Source organism: Schistocerca serialis, chromosome 6, assembly GCF_023864345.2.
Source record: "Schistocerca serialis cubense isolate TAMUIC-IGC-003099 chromosome 6, iqSchSeri2.2, whole genome shotgun sequence".
Classification (NCBI taxonomy): Eukaryota; Metazoa; Arthropoda; class Insecta; order Orthoptera; family Acrididae; genus Schistocerca; species Schistocerca serialis.
In genome coordinates this window covers 380,458,211-380,475,243 of record NC_064643.1, presented here as the reverse complement: position 1 = coordinate 380,475,243, position 17,033 = coordinate 380,458,211, and the positions used below count along the sequence as shown (strand labels likewise).

The window sequence follows — 17,033 nt, the reverse complement described above, 5'->3', positions numbered from 1 at the left end:
GTGTGTAGAGCATCGTTTTGGTTGATTGACTGGATTCGAGATTTCCTGTGAGAAGGCTCACTGCGCGTAGTAACTGATGGAAAGTTATCGAATAAAACAAAAGTAATATCTGGCGTTGCCCAAGGAAGTGTTATACGCCTTCTGCTGTTCTTGATCAACGCAAACGGTTTAGGAGACAATCTGAGCAGCCCCCATAGAGAGTTTATGGGTAACTCTGACTTTTACCGTCTTATAAAGTCATCACATGATCAAAAATATAAGAATATGATTGAGACAAGATATCTGTTTAGCGCAAAAAGTGGCAGTTGACTCTAAGTAACGAAAAGTGTAAAGTCGTCGACATGAATACTACTAGTAAAAGGAATCCGTTAAATTTCGGTTGTATCACAGAAATCTAAAAGCTGTAAATTCAGCTAAATTTTTAGGAATTAGAATTACGAATAACTTCAGCTGGAACAATCGCACAGATAATGTGAGGAATGCAAACTAAAATTGCGCTTTATAGGCAGAAAACATAGAAAATGCAGCAGATCTGCTAAAGATACTGCTTAAACCATGCTTGTCCGCCCGCTTCTGGGGCACTGCTGTGCAGTGTGAGACCCGTATCAGATGGGACTGACGGAGGACATCGAAAAAATTCAAAGAAGAGCAACTCGTTTTGTATGATATCGAAATAGAGGAGAGAGTGCCACGGATATGACACACGAATTGTGGCGGCAAGCATTAAAACAAAGGCATTTTCCGTTGCGGCAGGATTTTCTCTTAAAGTTTCAGTCACATAATTTGTCCTAATAGTGTTAAAATATATTACAGTGCCCACCTAAATAGGGAGAAATGATGATAATAACAAAATAAGAGAACTCAGAGCTTCCACGGAAAACTTAAATGTTTACTTTTCCCACGCGCTGTACGACAGCGGAGCAATAGAGAAGTAGCTTGAAGGTGGTTCGATGAACACTCTGTCAGGCCATTGATTTGGATTGCGGAGCAGTCTTGAAGATACAGATTTAGCCTTAATTACAAATGATTTTTGAAACATATAAAACAAAGAAAGAAGAACATCAGGGAATGTTCTACATCAGCAACAGAAGAAAGATCCACTAGCAGAATCATTACGTATATCGTCGCATGCATTCGTGTAAGAGTATGGTTCAGGTGATATGAAATTTCGTAAACAGTATGTTTCCGAGACCTGAAATATTATGGAAACATGTGAATACAGGAAGTTAAAAACTGGTCTAATACCTGTTAAGCAGTATCATCAAATCATTCTTTATTCTGTGCAACTGGTAACTACCTCGTATAGGAATAGTTCACTACTAAGCTGTATTATCCGTAGAGAGCGATATAATTCAGTTGTGTAAGAATGGAAATACGATCCTAAATAACTTGACAAGAAGCACGTAAGACGCTGTTAAATTCTTGAAATATCAGACTAAATAAAACTGTATTAATCCCAACTTTGTCATAAATATTGCTAGTGGCTTACAAAACAATGTTTCTGATAGCGAAGTTCTGATTCAATCACTGACAATCCCTTCTACAGCAGTAGCACAAAGTTTGCTCAACAAGAGAATAACTTCGTAACGCCGCAAAGACACGCAAATCTCGCGACCGACCTACAAGCACGACTCCCAAGAGCAACAGTTCAAGCATAACTTCTTGTTTCTGCTTAACTTATTCGATTTTCTCCTGAGCTTACAGTAAATTATTCAGTTTTATAGCCAAATCTGTGCACAGTACGGTATGGGAACTTCACGTTACTGTTCGCCTTTCTTACATGGCGTGAGCAGTTTACAGACGACATTATTCGTCGAAACGACAACAAGCATTGCCAAGAACATACTATATGACAGCTTAAGATTTTAATTATTCAGGACTCTAATGAATCGATATAATTCAGTGCACAAGTTACGCATACTTGTACACAGAGTTCAACAATACAATTTTCTCAGTTATGAATTATTCTCAGTGCCGAACGTAAAATTATCTTTAATTTTTGTGCTATCGTGGACGACACTGAAGCTCCAGTATCGAGGAAGTACTCCACAGGAAACTGTCTAATCTTTCAACCCCCTATACTTTACTTACTCGTCATAAACCTGCCTAATCTTGTCCGTAGGTGTCGAGGGAAGACTACAGACGTGTGCGTCGTCTGAAGAGAATGACTTCCTAGAGACTCCATCATGTCTGCGCCAAGGTTTTCAGAAACGTGGCTGCATTTTATTGCAGTGAGCCGTAGTACAGACTGCAACAAAGAGAATACTTCTACTATGCTGCCCTGCCAGTCTAGAACGCAATACCCAGTGGTGGAGGTGGTATCAGGATGGATCCATTAGCGGCAAACAAATCTGTGGGAGTAGGTACATTAGGGCGCTAAAAGAAACAGTAAACAATGATATGTGAAATAATGGGGGCAGAAGGGCAGTCCAAGTAGTCGAAGCAATAGTGACAGCACTCGTGTTGATATTAACAGTGATGAAGTAATACTAGTACACCTGTATAAAGGGAATGATGGTCTTAGTAACAGAAATGAGGTATTAGTATTCGTTTTTACCATTTGAATTCAGTTCACTGGAAGGAAATGTTTGGAATCAATATTACTTAAATCAATGAAATGGATCGATACGAAATGACACTAGTTAATCCATTCAGAAATCCTGGGCGTGAAATGTAAAGAACATGTCCTGACAAACGAAAATTTACGCCGGTGGTAGATATGAAGCAATAATTAATATCATGGGTAGTACTGTGTTGCCTATTGACACTAGGATAACTTGGAAATGAATAACAAATACAAATTGTTTCTTGCCTGTGTACAGTCTGTACAGTCTAAAAGCGTTATGATCGCGTCTAATTAATTCACGTAATTTCCTGTGGTAATTTAATTTCGAAGAGCAAAAGCCCTGTTGCCAAAAGATGATGTAAAAGAAGTTCTTGAAATTTAAATGTCCCCGAAATTAGGGGAATTCATTTAAATTCAGTTGTACCCCTAATGACCGATTAATTAAAGGCATCCCTAAACCATAGAATGGAGCTGAAATGAATATGACTGGTACTCTTTATTTTCTCGGGGATGGTATCGGAACAGAAAAACACGTTAGCTGTTATGCTGGAAACGAGAGTCCAGTTCATGAAAGGTGATTATATTACAGAAATTATAATCTACGGTAAGATCATATTTCTTTTTTCCTCGATCACCAACAACATGTTCTTAACGCAAACCTTATTCAACTAAGACTGATTATTTTCGCACCTTCATGACCAATCCAAACGCAAGGTCCATGAAAACTTACTGATCGTTTCTCAGTACACACTTGTAACTGTAAGATTTCTTTGTAATTAAAGTGCATGAATTCTGAACTCTCCGGCACTTCCTAACAGAGAAGTGAAGTAAATATTAACAGTTTCGAAAACCAAGAATGGTTTGAAGCTGTACGCGGAAGAGAAGTTATTTTGCTACCTCAAATGATTCGTGAACGGTAAAGACGCTCCATCATAGAAACTCATTTCTGCATACGGACTCAAACTGCAAAATCCGAATTTCGTCATTATTCTCTTTACATCTAATATGCACTTCTGAAAACAGCGATCACATTCTGCATTCAGTTACAGATATGATGTTTTCTATAACTGTTATTGTATCTCTGTTACGTTTTCTGTATTATGAAGGATATAAAAAGTTGCTTAATTCGAAAGATTACGAGCATCTTCTATGATTTTAGGGTGATCAGTACTCTCTAAAATACCAACATAATTATGTCTTTTTTTTAGGATGACAGCATTGAACGATATTAATGTGTTAAGGACCTTAGTGAGTCGACCTTAGTGACTCGACAAAGCAACTTCAGCAATGACTCCTATTTAGTTACCATTAACTATGTCGAGCAATTATTCGATGGGTTTCACATCAGATGAACACATGTATAACGTATACACTCTTACAGAACCGTCGTCATATATGATAGTGAATTTTCCTATCAAAGTAGGGCACGGAATTTGCCTCCTCGATGCAATGGCTATTCAGATGGCTATGGAGGAACTAAGATCGGTTATTGTATTTAATGGCACCCCAAACCATTGAACGTAGTGTTTCTACGTCAAATCACTCAGCAATGTTGACCGCCTGACTGCGGTAAACTTAGGAGTGTCTAACATGCATGTGGCCATTGCTGTGGGACAGACTGGATCGGAATTAGTCACAAAATAATACATTTTTGTCGTTCGAAATGAGACGTAGGAACAACTATTCTTCCCGTGCTCTTACAAGTAGGGTGATGTACATCTCAAGGGATTCTCAAAACGTCGAAAGACAGAGTATAGCGACGTAATGATCGATAGTTTCAGCGTGGAAACATTTTTCAAAATATTGCCAAGAATTATGATGAACAAACATATCCTTCTCTAACGATACTTCAAGACCCAGTAAATGGACTAGTCCTCACTAATTACTATTTTTTATCTTTTTTTTTTACCGAGCGAGGTGGCGCAGTGGTTAGATACTGGACTCGAATTCGGGAGGACGACGGTTCAAACCAGCGTCCGGCCATGCTAATTAAGGTTTTCCGTGATTTCCCTAAATCGCTCCAGGCAAATACCGGGATGGTTCCTTTCAAAAAGGGCACGACCGACTTCCTTCCCCCTCTTTCCCTAATCCGATTAGACCGAAGACCTCGCTGTCAGGTCTCCTTCCACAAACAAACCAACCCAAACGATTCTTTTTCTTGAGAGATTTTGGACATTGGGTGAAATTCTGAAAATTTCAGTCTAGAAATGAAAACATAAATCATGAGATCCTGTATTACTGTGGGACCCCTAGGTACCGTACTCTGATTGTCCTGTCCTCTGACAGGCAACCGATAAATATTTGCTTATGCCTTACCGACACTCATTTTCGTACTTAATTAGCTTTTAGCATCTATCAACGTTCTAGGCATTAGTCTGATTTCTGAATGATTGTAAAATCGTCATCTGCACAGTAAAACTCATAACTTAAATAACTAATGCTATAGCGTATACATGAATATATGTAATCAGTTATTGATTAATGTACCCGTAACTTTAGTTTACCCCACTGTAACCAAGCGAACATGAATACTATTACATGAAAAACATACAAGGACGTGTTCTTTCAAGCGTAAATAGGAAAGACACTCCATGTCATTTCGTTATGCTTTGTAATCAGTAGGACGCTAGTTCAAAAACTTATTTCCCTCTTAATTATAGCAAGCAATGTGAGGTACGCGAATTAACGATAGAAATATGTTTCTATCTTTATTAAAACACGCTCATTACGTAACAATTCACTTAATGTGCGTTTCATTCCCACGATTCTCAAGCAGTTTGTTACTGGAAAGGCTCCAGGCAGCACATTAGCATCAAATAAACTGTTGAACGAAAAGACATATACAACAGACGTATAGTAAACGAGATAATTGAGAGACTTAATAAAAGATTAATGACCTTCAACTTAGAGAGAACAGTAGAGATTAACTTTGGGAGACAACAAAAGAGTGTGCAGAGAGCTAAACTTTAGTTAAAGATTTATGCCGTGAAGCGTGATCACAACAATATATCAGTGCAGTTCACGTACAACAAATGAAGCAAGAATCTTTTACGTTCTGTGCCTTTTAGTGTTTAGAAGTATGGAGTAATCCCAAATTGGATCATGTTTATAATATAAAAATACCCTACTTTAAACAGAATGAAGTACAATACCTAAAGCGATGGAGTCGTGGACTGTGCGGTTGATCCCAGAGGAGGTTCGAATCCTCCCTCGGGCGTGAGTGTGTGTGTGTTTGTCCATAGGATAAATGGCTCTGAGCACTATGGGACTTAACTTCTAAGGTCATCAGTCCCCTAGACCTTAGAACTACTTAAACCTAACTAACCTAAGGACATCACACAAATCCAGGCCCGAGGCAGGATTCGAACCTGCGACCGTAGCAGTCGCGCGGTTCCAGACTGCAGCGCCTAGAACCGCTCGGCCACCCTGGCCGGCTGCCCATAGGATAAATTAGGTTAAGTAGTGTGTAAGATTAGGGACTGATGACCTTAGCAGTTAAGTCCCATAAGATTTCACAAATGTTTGAACGTTTTTTTTTTCTTTTTTGAAGTACAATAAATAATGCCAGAAATTTACAACAGAAAATGAACTTTTTTAATCTACGTTGTGTAGTCATTATATTATTACAAGTCAGGTACAACAATGATGAAGATGACCAGCAGAAAACGTACTACCACCCGCAGTCTCAAAGATTGTGTTGACACACTGACAGAAACATGCCGCAGAATTATTTGTTTTTGATCCAGAATAAATGGAATATTTCTTTTGTGGCCTATGAAACAAGAGCAGCTTTGTTGATCTTCGTATTAAGGCCGTTTTATTATTGTGTGGCTAATGTTTCCGCCGATATTGTTGTTTATTAGTATTTCGTATTAAGTTATTCAAATATAGTGATGTCAAAGGGTATTTGAGTGGCTTATTTTTGCTGTTTGTCCAACGTTTCCATTACTCACGTTCTCGATCGTTAAGAAAAAAATACCGATAGTTCGAGCCGCGCTCACCACATGTCTTACTGAGCAGTTAAGCATGTTGGCCGTTAGGCACGCTCTTACTGCAGTGTACGACAAAAACAAGCCGGACTGTCATGACTACAAGTGTTAAGAGAGTGGTAGTCAACCCTCTCCCTACCCCAGACTAGTGGGTGTTCGAGCTTTGATGGTGGGCGGCGGACGGTGGGAGTGTTAAACACATTTTCGTTAGGTTCTAATAAAATATTGAAATACAGGGTGCATCAAAAAGAATCAACCGATTTGGCACGTCTATATTTTTAAAACTAATAAACATATACAATGAATTTTGGGTTTGATGAACGGCAAACTCAAAAAGTTTTCTTTTTTTTTTATACCTTTCCGTAGCTGTTCAACATGACCCCCTTGAGATGTACGGTATATGTCAACGCGCTACTCAAATTGTTCCCACACTGCTGCGAGTATGTCTTGGGGTACAGCTTCCACACGATGTCTCAGTTCATTCATTGTTGTTGGTAATGGAGGCACATAAAGATAGTCTTTTATAAACCCCACAAGAAATAATCACAAACAGTCACGTCCGGTGACCTTGGAAGCCTGTAATGTAAGGCTGAATCATTTGCTCCTGTGCGGCCAATGCATCTTTCAGTAATCCGTTCATTTAAAAATTCCCGCATTTCCAGATATCAGTGTTGTGGTGCCCCATCCTGTTGGTAAATGAAGTCGTTCGAATCAGTAGCGGGAAAAGAAATTTCTCAAGCATATCGAGATATATGCATCCTATAACAGTGTTCTGGGTAACGAAAAATGGACCATACATCTTTTCCCTTGAAACTGCACAAAAAATGTTAAATTTTGCAAAGTCCCTCTCATATTGTACAACTTCATAGCTTGTTCCGTACCCTATATTCTCACATTACGACGGATCACCTTTCCATTTACAGGGAATTTTGCCTCGTCACTAAACCCCTGACGTGGAAGAAAACTGTCATCCTGCATCTAGCCAAGTACGAAATTACAGAACTCCACACGTTATTGTTGTCACCTTGGCGAAGAGCTTGTAGTAGCTGAATTTTGTGTTGTTTCATGTGTAAACGTCGACGCAACCACATGTCAGGCGGATATAGGGGGCACGTTGAGCTGTCGAGCTGCACGGCGAACGGATTTCTGCGGACTCCTTGTGAAACTATGGCGGATGCATTCGAACAATCACATATATAGTATGGTGGGTAGAGCAAACCAAAGACTGCGATTCATTGGCAGAACACTTAGAAGGTGCAACAGGTCTACTAAAGAGACTGCTTACACCACTCTTGTCCGCCCTATTCTGGAGTATTGCTGTGCGGTGTGCGATCCGCATCAGGTGGGACTGACGGATGACATCGAAAAGTACAAAGAAGGGCAGCTCGTTTTGTATTATAGGGGACATAGTGTCACAGACATGATAAGTGAATTGGAGCGGCAATCATTAAAACAAAATCGTTTTTTATTGCGACGGGATCTTCTCATGAAATTTCAATCACCGGGCTTCTCCTCCGATTGGGAAAACATTCTGTTGGCATCCACCTACAAAGGGAGAAATGATCGTCACAATAAAATAAGAGAAATCAGGGTACGCACAGAGGGATTTAAGTGCTCGTTTTTCCCGCGTTCCGTTCGAGAGTGGAACGGTAGAGAGACAGCTTGAACGTGGTTCATTGAACACTCTGCCAGGCACTTTATTGTGAATAGCAGAGTAATCACGTAAATGTAGATGTAGATGTAGACGTCTGTGTCAAACACTGGGAGACTGCCTCGCAATTTACCTTCACACAAACAACCCGTTCCTCGTAAATGTTCACACCATCGTCTAATGCACTGTGCCGTAGGAGGATCCACACCATACCTAGTACGAAATTCATGCTGAACAGTTATTACTGACTAGCACTGATCAAATCGTAGAACACAAACCGCTTGCTGTTGCCCCGACAGCATTTTTACTGGAACTGAAGTTGCCACACACCGCTGCTACCTAACGGGAACCATATAATACTCGAGAGGTTGCGCTTTACAACAGTACGTTGTTTACGCACGTAACTCAAACAACATAATAGTTACGATTTTGTTAAACAATCGGATGATTCTTTCCGATACACTCTGCATTAGACTAAGGCAAGAAAAGGGCAACGTACCAGTGTTTCCTGACGTTATCATGTCCAACAGATCGACTGACTCTGGTTCACATAACTTTTTCGTATTTCTCAAAGCATTGCGGTATACCGACAGGTACATCTAGGCTTCATAGTCTCACAACTTAGGACTCGACAGATTCTGCTGTTACGGTAGGCGCCTGCCTTAACGGAACGGAACGGTACCTGGCTACTATGGCGCCGGTGCGGTCGAAGGCGACGTTGGTGTTGTGGAAGTAGGCGCCGGACGGCGGGCACTCCTCGCCGTCGGCGGTGACGGGGAAGCCCGGGCAGGGGCAGCCGCTGCAGTTGACCCGCTCCGGCAGGTTGACCACCGCGTACAGCCCGTGCCGGCGGGCGGCGCACGACAGCTCCCTCAGGCCCTGTAAACAAGGGCCGGCGCCTCGTTTGCTCCCTCGAGTCATTCCAGGCTGCCGTGGGCCGATACGGCTCTGATAGCGACGGAAACTCACTCAAGGCACACTACAGGTCAAGAATTTTCTGTCACCCATGATAAAAATTATATACTTTATTTCAGTGTACAAACACTTCTTCGAAGCTAAACACACGAACAAAATAAATATTTCCTTTCTCTACCATTAAGCAAAATACAACTTGGTTTAGATTTTAGCATCTCGAAAATAATCGCGTTTTGCCCTCAGAACACGTGCTCAAACTCTTGGCATTCTGGATATAAGATTTTGTAGTGTTTTTTTGCAGAGATTGCAATCCAACACGTCTGTAAATTATTCGATAGATCTTCAGCATTATGTGACCTCGATTTTGTGATCTCCCTCTCAAGTTTATCCCATAAGAAAAAAATATGTGTGAAATCTTATGGGACTTAACTGATAAGGTCATCAGACCCTAAGCTTACACACTGCTTAACCTAAATTATCGTAAGGACAAACCCACACAACCCATGCCCGAGGGAGGACTCGAACTTCGTCCCATAAGAGTTCAGTAGGATTTAAGTTAGGTGACTGACGTTGCTAAACCATATTTTTCAGCTCTCCATATTTCTATTCCCTCCGCCACACACCGTCAGGTGGCTTGCGGAGTATGGATGTAGAGGTAGATGTAGATTGTCTATTGACTTATCGTCTCCACAATTTAGAAACATGTTTGGGTTCATTGTGCTTCCACAAAACAAACCTCTTCTTGCCAGATGGGACAGCATTGTTCCTCAGTACTTGTTATGTCGTCCTTTGTTTTAATAATTCTTCTTGTTAGATCATTAAATTTATCGAGAGTGAAATATCCTCAAACCATGACCGGCCCTCCACTATGTTTCACCACTGGCGTCACACACTGACTCTTCATGCGTTCTCCACGAGTTCGACGAGCAAAAATTCGACGATGGCTTCCAAATATTTCAAACTTAGATCCGTCCGTGAATAACACCTTGCACCGTTACTACACACTCCATTTCTCATGTTGCTCCGCCTATTGCAAATTTTTCACATTATTTTGATTGCGTGGTAAAGGTGTTTTGGCCACTCTGTATCCCTTTAAAAACTTTCTCACGCAGACAGCGTTGTACTGTTGACACGGAGATTGGAGCCTGTCCGACACTATTTACTTCCTCGCGACTGTCAGGTACAGTACGAGTGCTCTGAGGTTTACTTTGTACACATAGGAACAGAACTTCAAAGTGTGATGTTACTCGGAGTCTTCCAGATGGGGAAAAGAGTTGCACTGTCACTAGTTAGCTTCCACCGTTACAACGTATACACCGCTGTAGATTGCGCTACGCCGACATTTGTACCAATTGTCCTACTATAATAGCCTTCCTGATGAACAGCTGCAATTACAATACGGCTGCCGCTTCCGTCCCATAAGAAGGTAATATAGTATGAACCTGATCAGGTATACAAACACACTGCTAGATTCACACAATGTACTGTAAACTAATGCGTTTTTATGCTAATGTGTGGTGTCTGTGTTTTCGGACATGTGCGAATGACCAAATACGTCCAACCTCCTGTGGCAACCTTGGAAGAGCGAATATGAAGGAAATAGATAGGAGCTGCGGATAGGTGAAACTCGATGGGAGTGTGGATCGGCCTTGAGGCGAGCCGAGATAGTTCGTGCAGATGTGAAAACACTGTATCCGGGATGGCGCAGCGGTTTACCGCACCTGCCTATAAGCAGGAGGTCCCGTGTTCAAATCCCGGTCCGGTACACATTTTCAACCATCACCGTCGATTCCGGGTAATGTCTCAATGCAGCTAACAAAGTGATCCCTCCCATTTCCTTTCCTTTCTACCCCTCTCCACCTTCTATTTACATATAATGTCTATTCATTGCTACACAGAGAGGTGAAGAAATGATTGCTATTCGAATGGAACCGTCTTAGGTAAATGTACGTCAGTGATGCGGATACTCATCAGCGCCCCTGTATATAAATAACCAGATACACAACAGAGGCGTTTTGTCTTTACATGTTTATACTTGTTTCATTAACAGAACGGGGATATAATAGAATAATCGAAACGAAATCCCTGTTTTAACTAGAAATCCACAGCTGTTATTGACGATCGAAAACTTCTGACCAATCGTGTTGGATCTAGCCATGGTCACAGATGCTACTCTCCCTTTTCATAACCAATGATGGCCGTCCTTCATTGGTCACGTTAGGGAGTTGATGTCCACAGGACTCCGAGACCATTGTCGTGTAGGTCAAGCGCCTTTACTGAGCCCAGGGTAGGAAATGATGAAGAGTATCTAGAAAGCATGTCCACAGGGGTCAGTGCGTATCACAGAATTTTGTGATGCAGCGTTGGAGCCCATTCTGCAGACGTTTGGCAACAGTGGAAAGAGGAACGGACTGACAACATTTGCAGACAACGAGTTGCTCGTCGCAAGTAGTGGCTCGAGATGAACTGCAAAAGTCAAGTGTAATACGGCGCTCCATAAACTTTAAGGAGGGAGTTGAACTGTCAAATTGTCACTAGCTCCTCAGAAATCAGTGTACGTGCCCTCGAAAGGGAACATATCAAGAATAAAACAAAATTTAGTGACGTAACGGTTAAACTTGGAGTTCGTAAAAAACGAATATCTACGAATAGTAGCAGGTGTACTTCATAATTCGACCTACCACTGAAGGAAGCAAGTGGAAACGGAACAAAAATGGTGCGCAATGTAAAAGGCGTCGTAGATACACAATTCCGACTTTCCTTGAGAACAGTCGCGGTATGTCACCATTCTAAACAGTCTAGTAAAACAAATTAAGTAACCAGAAGGGCACTAGAAAACGAAATGAAACATTACGGGTTGACAGAGTGTGTGATGTTATTTCACTGATCAGGAAAACCGAATCAAATTTACAAAAAAACTTGGCTCTACGAGCCCACTTACCAGGTGGACGTTGCACGTCCCTTTCCAGGATGCATGCACGACGGCAATTGAGAGATATACACCACATAAATTAATAAGTAATGGTACTGATCCCCCGTGGCACACAAAACGCGTAAGATCGCTGTAGCAGAAGCAACGAAAGAAGCATGCAAAATTTAAAATAACGCAAAATCCTCAGGATTGGCAAAGTTTTGTAGAAGTTCGAAATTAGCGCGTACTTCAATGCGAGATGATTATAAAAATTTCCACAACGAAATTCTTGTCTCGCAATCTGGAAGAAACTCAAAGCGATTCTGGTCATACACAAAGCACACCAATGGCAAGAAGAAATCAATACCTTCACTGTGCGATAACAACGTTGAAGTCGCTGATGACAGTGCCACAAAAGCAGAGTTATAAAATGGTTCAAATGGCTCTAAGCACTATGGGACTTAACATCCGAGGTCATCAGTCCCCTAGGCCGGCCGAAGTGGCCGTGCGGTTAAAGGCGCTGCAGTCTGGAACCGCAAGACCGCTACGGTCGCAGGTTCGAATCCTGCCTCGGGCATGGATGTTTGTGATGTCCTTAGGTTAGTTAGGTTTAACTAGTTCTAAGTTCTAGGGGACTAATGACCTCCGCAGTTGAGTCCCATAGTGCTCAGAGCCATTTGAACCATTTGACCCATCAGTCCCCTAGAACCGAGAACTCCTTAAACATAACCAACCTAAGGACATCACACTTATCCATGCCCGAGGCAGGATTCGAGCCTGCGACCGCAGCGGTCGCGCGGTTCCGGACTGAAGCGCCTAGAACCGATCAGCCACATCGGCCGGCTGCAGAGTTATTAAACAAGATTTTCCGAAACTCCTTCACCAAAGAAGACGAAATAAGTATTCCTGATTTCCAATGAAGAACAATTCCCAAGATGAGAAACATAGAAGTGTAGCAAAGCAGCTTAAATCACTTAATAAAGGCAAGGCCTCCGGTCCAGATGGTATATTACTCAGGTTCCTTTCAGAGTATGCTGATATAATAGCTCCATATTTAGCAATTATGTACAACCGCTAGCTCACAGAAGAACCTCATCTAAAGACTGGAAAACTGCGCAAGTCACACCAATAGCCAAAAAGGAAAGTAGGAGTAATCCGCTGAATTACAAGCCCATATCACTAACGTCGATTTGCAGTAGGGTTTTAGAAAATAAACTGTATTCGAACATTATGAAGTACCTCGAACAAAACGATTTATTAGAACATAGTCAGTACGGATTCAGAAAATAGCGTTCTTCTGAAACACAACTAGCTCTTTATACTCATGAAGTAATGAGTGCTATCGACAGGGGATGTCTAATTGATTTCATATTTTTAGATTTCCTGAAGGCTTTCGACACCGTTCCTCACAAGCGTCTTCTAACCAAACTGCGTGCCTATGGAATATCGCCTCAGTTGTGCGACTCGGTTAGTGATTTCCTGTCAGAGAGGTCACAGTTCGTAGTAATAGACGGGAAGTTATCGAGTAGAACAGAAGTAATATCCGGCGCTCCCCAAGGAAGTGTTATAGGAGCCCTGTTGTTCGGAATCTGTATTAACGACATAAGAGATAATCTCAGTAGCCCTCTTAGATTGTTTCTAGATGATGCTATAATTTACCGTCTTGTAAAATGATTTAGATACGATAACTGTATGTTGCGAAAAGTGACAATTAACCCTGAATAAAGAAAAGTGTGAAGTTATTCACATGAGTACTGAAAGAAATCCGCTAAATTTAGATTACTCGATAAGTCACGCTAAACGAAATACTTAGGGATTACAATTACAAACAACCTAAATTGGAACGGTCACATCTGTAGTGTTATTGGCAGAGAAAACCAAAAACTGCCATTCATTGCCAGTTTACTTAAAAGGTGAAACAGGCCTACCAAAGAGGCTGCTTACACCACGCTTTTCCACCCTACTCTGGAGTACTGGTTGGCGGTGTGGGCTCCGCAACAGGTAGGACTGACGGTTGACACAGAAAAAGTTCAAAGAATGGCAGCTTGTTTTGCATTATCCCGAAATAGAGGAGATAGTTCGAAATAATAGGGGTGAATTGGAGTGGCTATCATTAAAACAAAGGCGTTTTTCGTTTCGACGGGTACTTCTCATGTAATTTCAATCACCAGTTTTCTCCTCCGATTCCGAAAACATTATGTTGGCTCCCACCTACGTAGGGAGAAATGATCATCACGATAAAATAAAAGAAATCAGGGCTCGCACAGAAAAATTTAAGTGCTCGTTTTTCTCTCCCGCCGTTTGACAGTGGAACGGTAGGGAGATACAGCTCGAAGGTGGTTCATTGAACCCTCTTCCAGGCACTTTATTGTGAATAGCAGAGTAATCACGTAGATGTAGATGTTTACATGCGCAGATTCTTGGAGAAGGGTTTCACAAACACATTTTTGCCCTCCTGAGGCTAGGTGACCCACAGTTTTTGCAACTGCTCCTTTATATCCTCGATGTTGATACTGGGATGGACTTGACGCCCGAGATGGTCGTGCACATGTTCTATCGGGAACAGACCTGGGCATCCTGCTCGCCACAAGAGACAGTTCAATGAAACACTCCATTACGTATACCAGCGTTATTGTGCTGGAAAATAGCACCAGGATAATGTCGCATGAGAGGTAACAACTGAGGACGCAGGGCGTCCGTGACGTCACGTTGTGCGATCAGAGTTCCGTCGATCACTACCAGCCGTCACCGGAAGTCATACCCGACGACTTTACACACATTGACGCCAACTCTTTACAGCGCTTGGAAAGCCTAAAACTATGTACGGCATTTTCTGTCTGCGTTCGTACTGTACCTTTTTTGTTCATTTTTTCGAGTTGCTGAATTCGATATGCGGAACCATTCACGAATTTACCAAGACATGTGTGGGAAACCACCTAACAAATTCTACATTGCTTTACCACTGTACCATTTCAACGCAAATTAATCTGTTTCTCGGGTTCAACCTATGACTGACGTGCGTTTCCCCGTCTTACCAGCCAGCGCTATACGCGTTGCAAAATACGAGAGGGTACATTCTGAATAGCTTGCAGCACATGCAGCTTTGATGGCTTTATTCAGAATTCCAGTACACTACATTTTTTCGTTAACCTACAATACCCTATTTTTCAACATAATGTCTATTCAATGCGACGACCTTTAAGTCACATTACTGGTAGGACGTGGATGCCCACATGGTACCGCTCCACTGGGTGACTTCGGAGTCAACGTCCTGCTGCTTCACAGACCTCCCCATCATCCATATTCCGCTTTCCGAGGAGTGCATCATACACTGGCCCAAAAAGATGGTGGTCCCCTGTTAGGCGGCGAGGAGCCAAGCGGACACGCATATTTGAGTACCCAACTGGTGGACGAGTGTGTCAGCGCTACCAACAGAGACGTCAAGTTGAGCAGCGAGTTGTTTGATCGTGATCCGTCGATGATCTCGAATGAGAGTGTGCGCACGTTCAAACATTGCAGGAGTCACAATTATGTGAGGCCGGCCGGCACGCGGGCGATCGGATGGGTTTGTGCGACCTTGTTGCGATGATGAAAGGCGCCTCGCCCAACGACTCACCGTGCTTTTGTTCACTGCCAGGTCTCCGTAGACAGTCGACAAGAGACTTTAATCTGCGATGCTTTGATTTTTCGCCTAAAGGAACACAATGACATCTCTCTACTTGGAAGGCACCTCAACGGAACCATTTGAAGAATACATAAAGCATTTCCACTTATCCAAACTTCATAGAAGTATAGGGACTGGATCGGGAATATTCCACGATGTCCCATAATAAATTTTGCATTTTTAACCCAAAACTGGCAGAGAAAAAAAATGTATTGCATTACTGACTGAACGCCACTCGTGTCGTTGACATCAGATGTAATGTATTTAATAAGGTTATCATGAAACTGTCTTTATTTTCTGATGCAACTCACAGTTGGTAATGGATTCGTTCGTAAAAATGTCTATGTATTGTAATAAAATATTAGTGCAGTCACACGATTTCATATGCAGTTATATTTGTTGGCTGCAACGCATAATACGCAGGAATCGTTGAGCAGTCCGATGTGGTATTTAAAATGCACGGGCACCAAAACAACTACGAAGAGAAAATAACAAGCGTTCTAGCAGTGTGAATACCTAAACGTATTCAAACTATTCAAGGCCGATCATGCAGAGTACAGTCAATTTGCAAATCCTGAAACTCTGTTAGGTATAACGCTCGAATGAACACAGCATGTTCACTGAAACGAACCACTTGCAAAAACCGAAAAGCGCGTGTGTCCTGTAGATATGTAAGTTGCATCGAACGAGTGCCCGAAAATTGGATACACTGTTGTTCAAAAGGGACCAGAAAGTGTAGTAAGGGTGAATACAATCCTGACAAGAAACGTGAATGAAATCAATAACGCCATCCAATCTGGTGGACTGGTTGGCGTAACACTTAAGATTTGTTTTGTTTATTTTTCTTTGTTGTGACTGCAGGTCTTAATGTGGCAGCTGACAACTGGCAGAGTGCGTGACACTCGTCGGTTGTGTTGGTTTACTGAAAATAAAAGTATATTGTAATGGGCTTACAAAATTGGAGAGAGATTTCCGCTGTGGTCGTACTCGGAAAATTAAACCTAATCCCACTGAAACGCGCTAAGCATAAAATAACTGTGGCCGTTAAACAAGTGTGACGTGGGGTAGTGCGGCAAGCTATGGCTTTGTTGAGTCAGCTCAGCTCAGAGTCTTAATGCTGAAAAGATTTCTCGCCGCTCCTCGTACGGGTTTCCGAAAAAATCCTGGAATATATGTCACTGGAAAAGAAACATGTTACGTTATAGATACTAGCAGTTTGTTTCATTATACTGTGGGACGTACCGTAGATGAGTTTATCCTTTGCCATTATGGCATCCTGATTTCATCCAGGACAATGTGGTTGCCATATTATAAACAGCGATAATATATCATCGCCC

General features: G+C 41.9%; 1 protein-coding gene across 3 annotated transcripts in view; it reads right to left on the bottom strand.

The window, feature by feature from the left end:
- The window catches only part of LOC126484137 (uncharacterized), a 375,463-nt gene that overhangs the window by 57,089 nt on the left and 301,341 nt on the right, over positions 1 to 17,033 (bottom strand). For all 3 annotated transcript variants that reach the window (XM_050107520.1, XM_050107518.1, XM_050107519.1), the window contains exon 5: positions 8,889 to 9,085. In XM_050107520.1, coding sequence (XP_049963477.1) covers positions 8,889 to 9,085 — 197 coding nt within the window. The remainder of the gene's footprint in view (positions 1 to 8,888; positions 9,086 to 17,033) is intronic.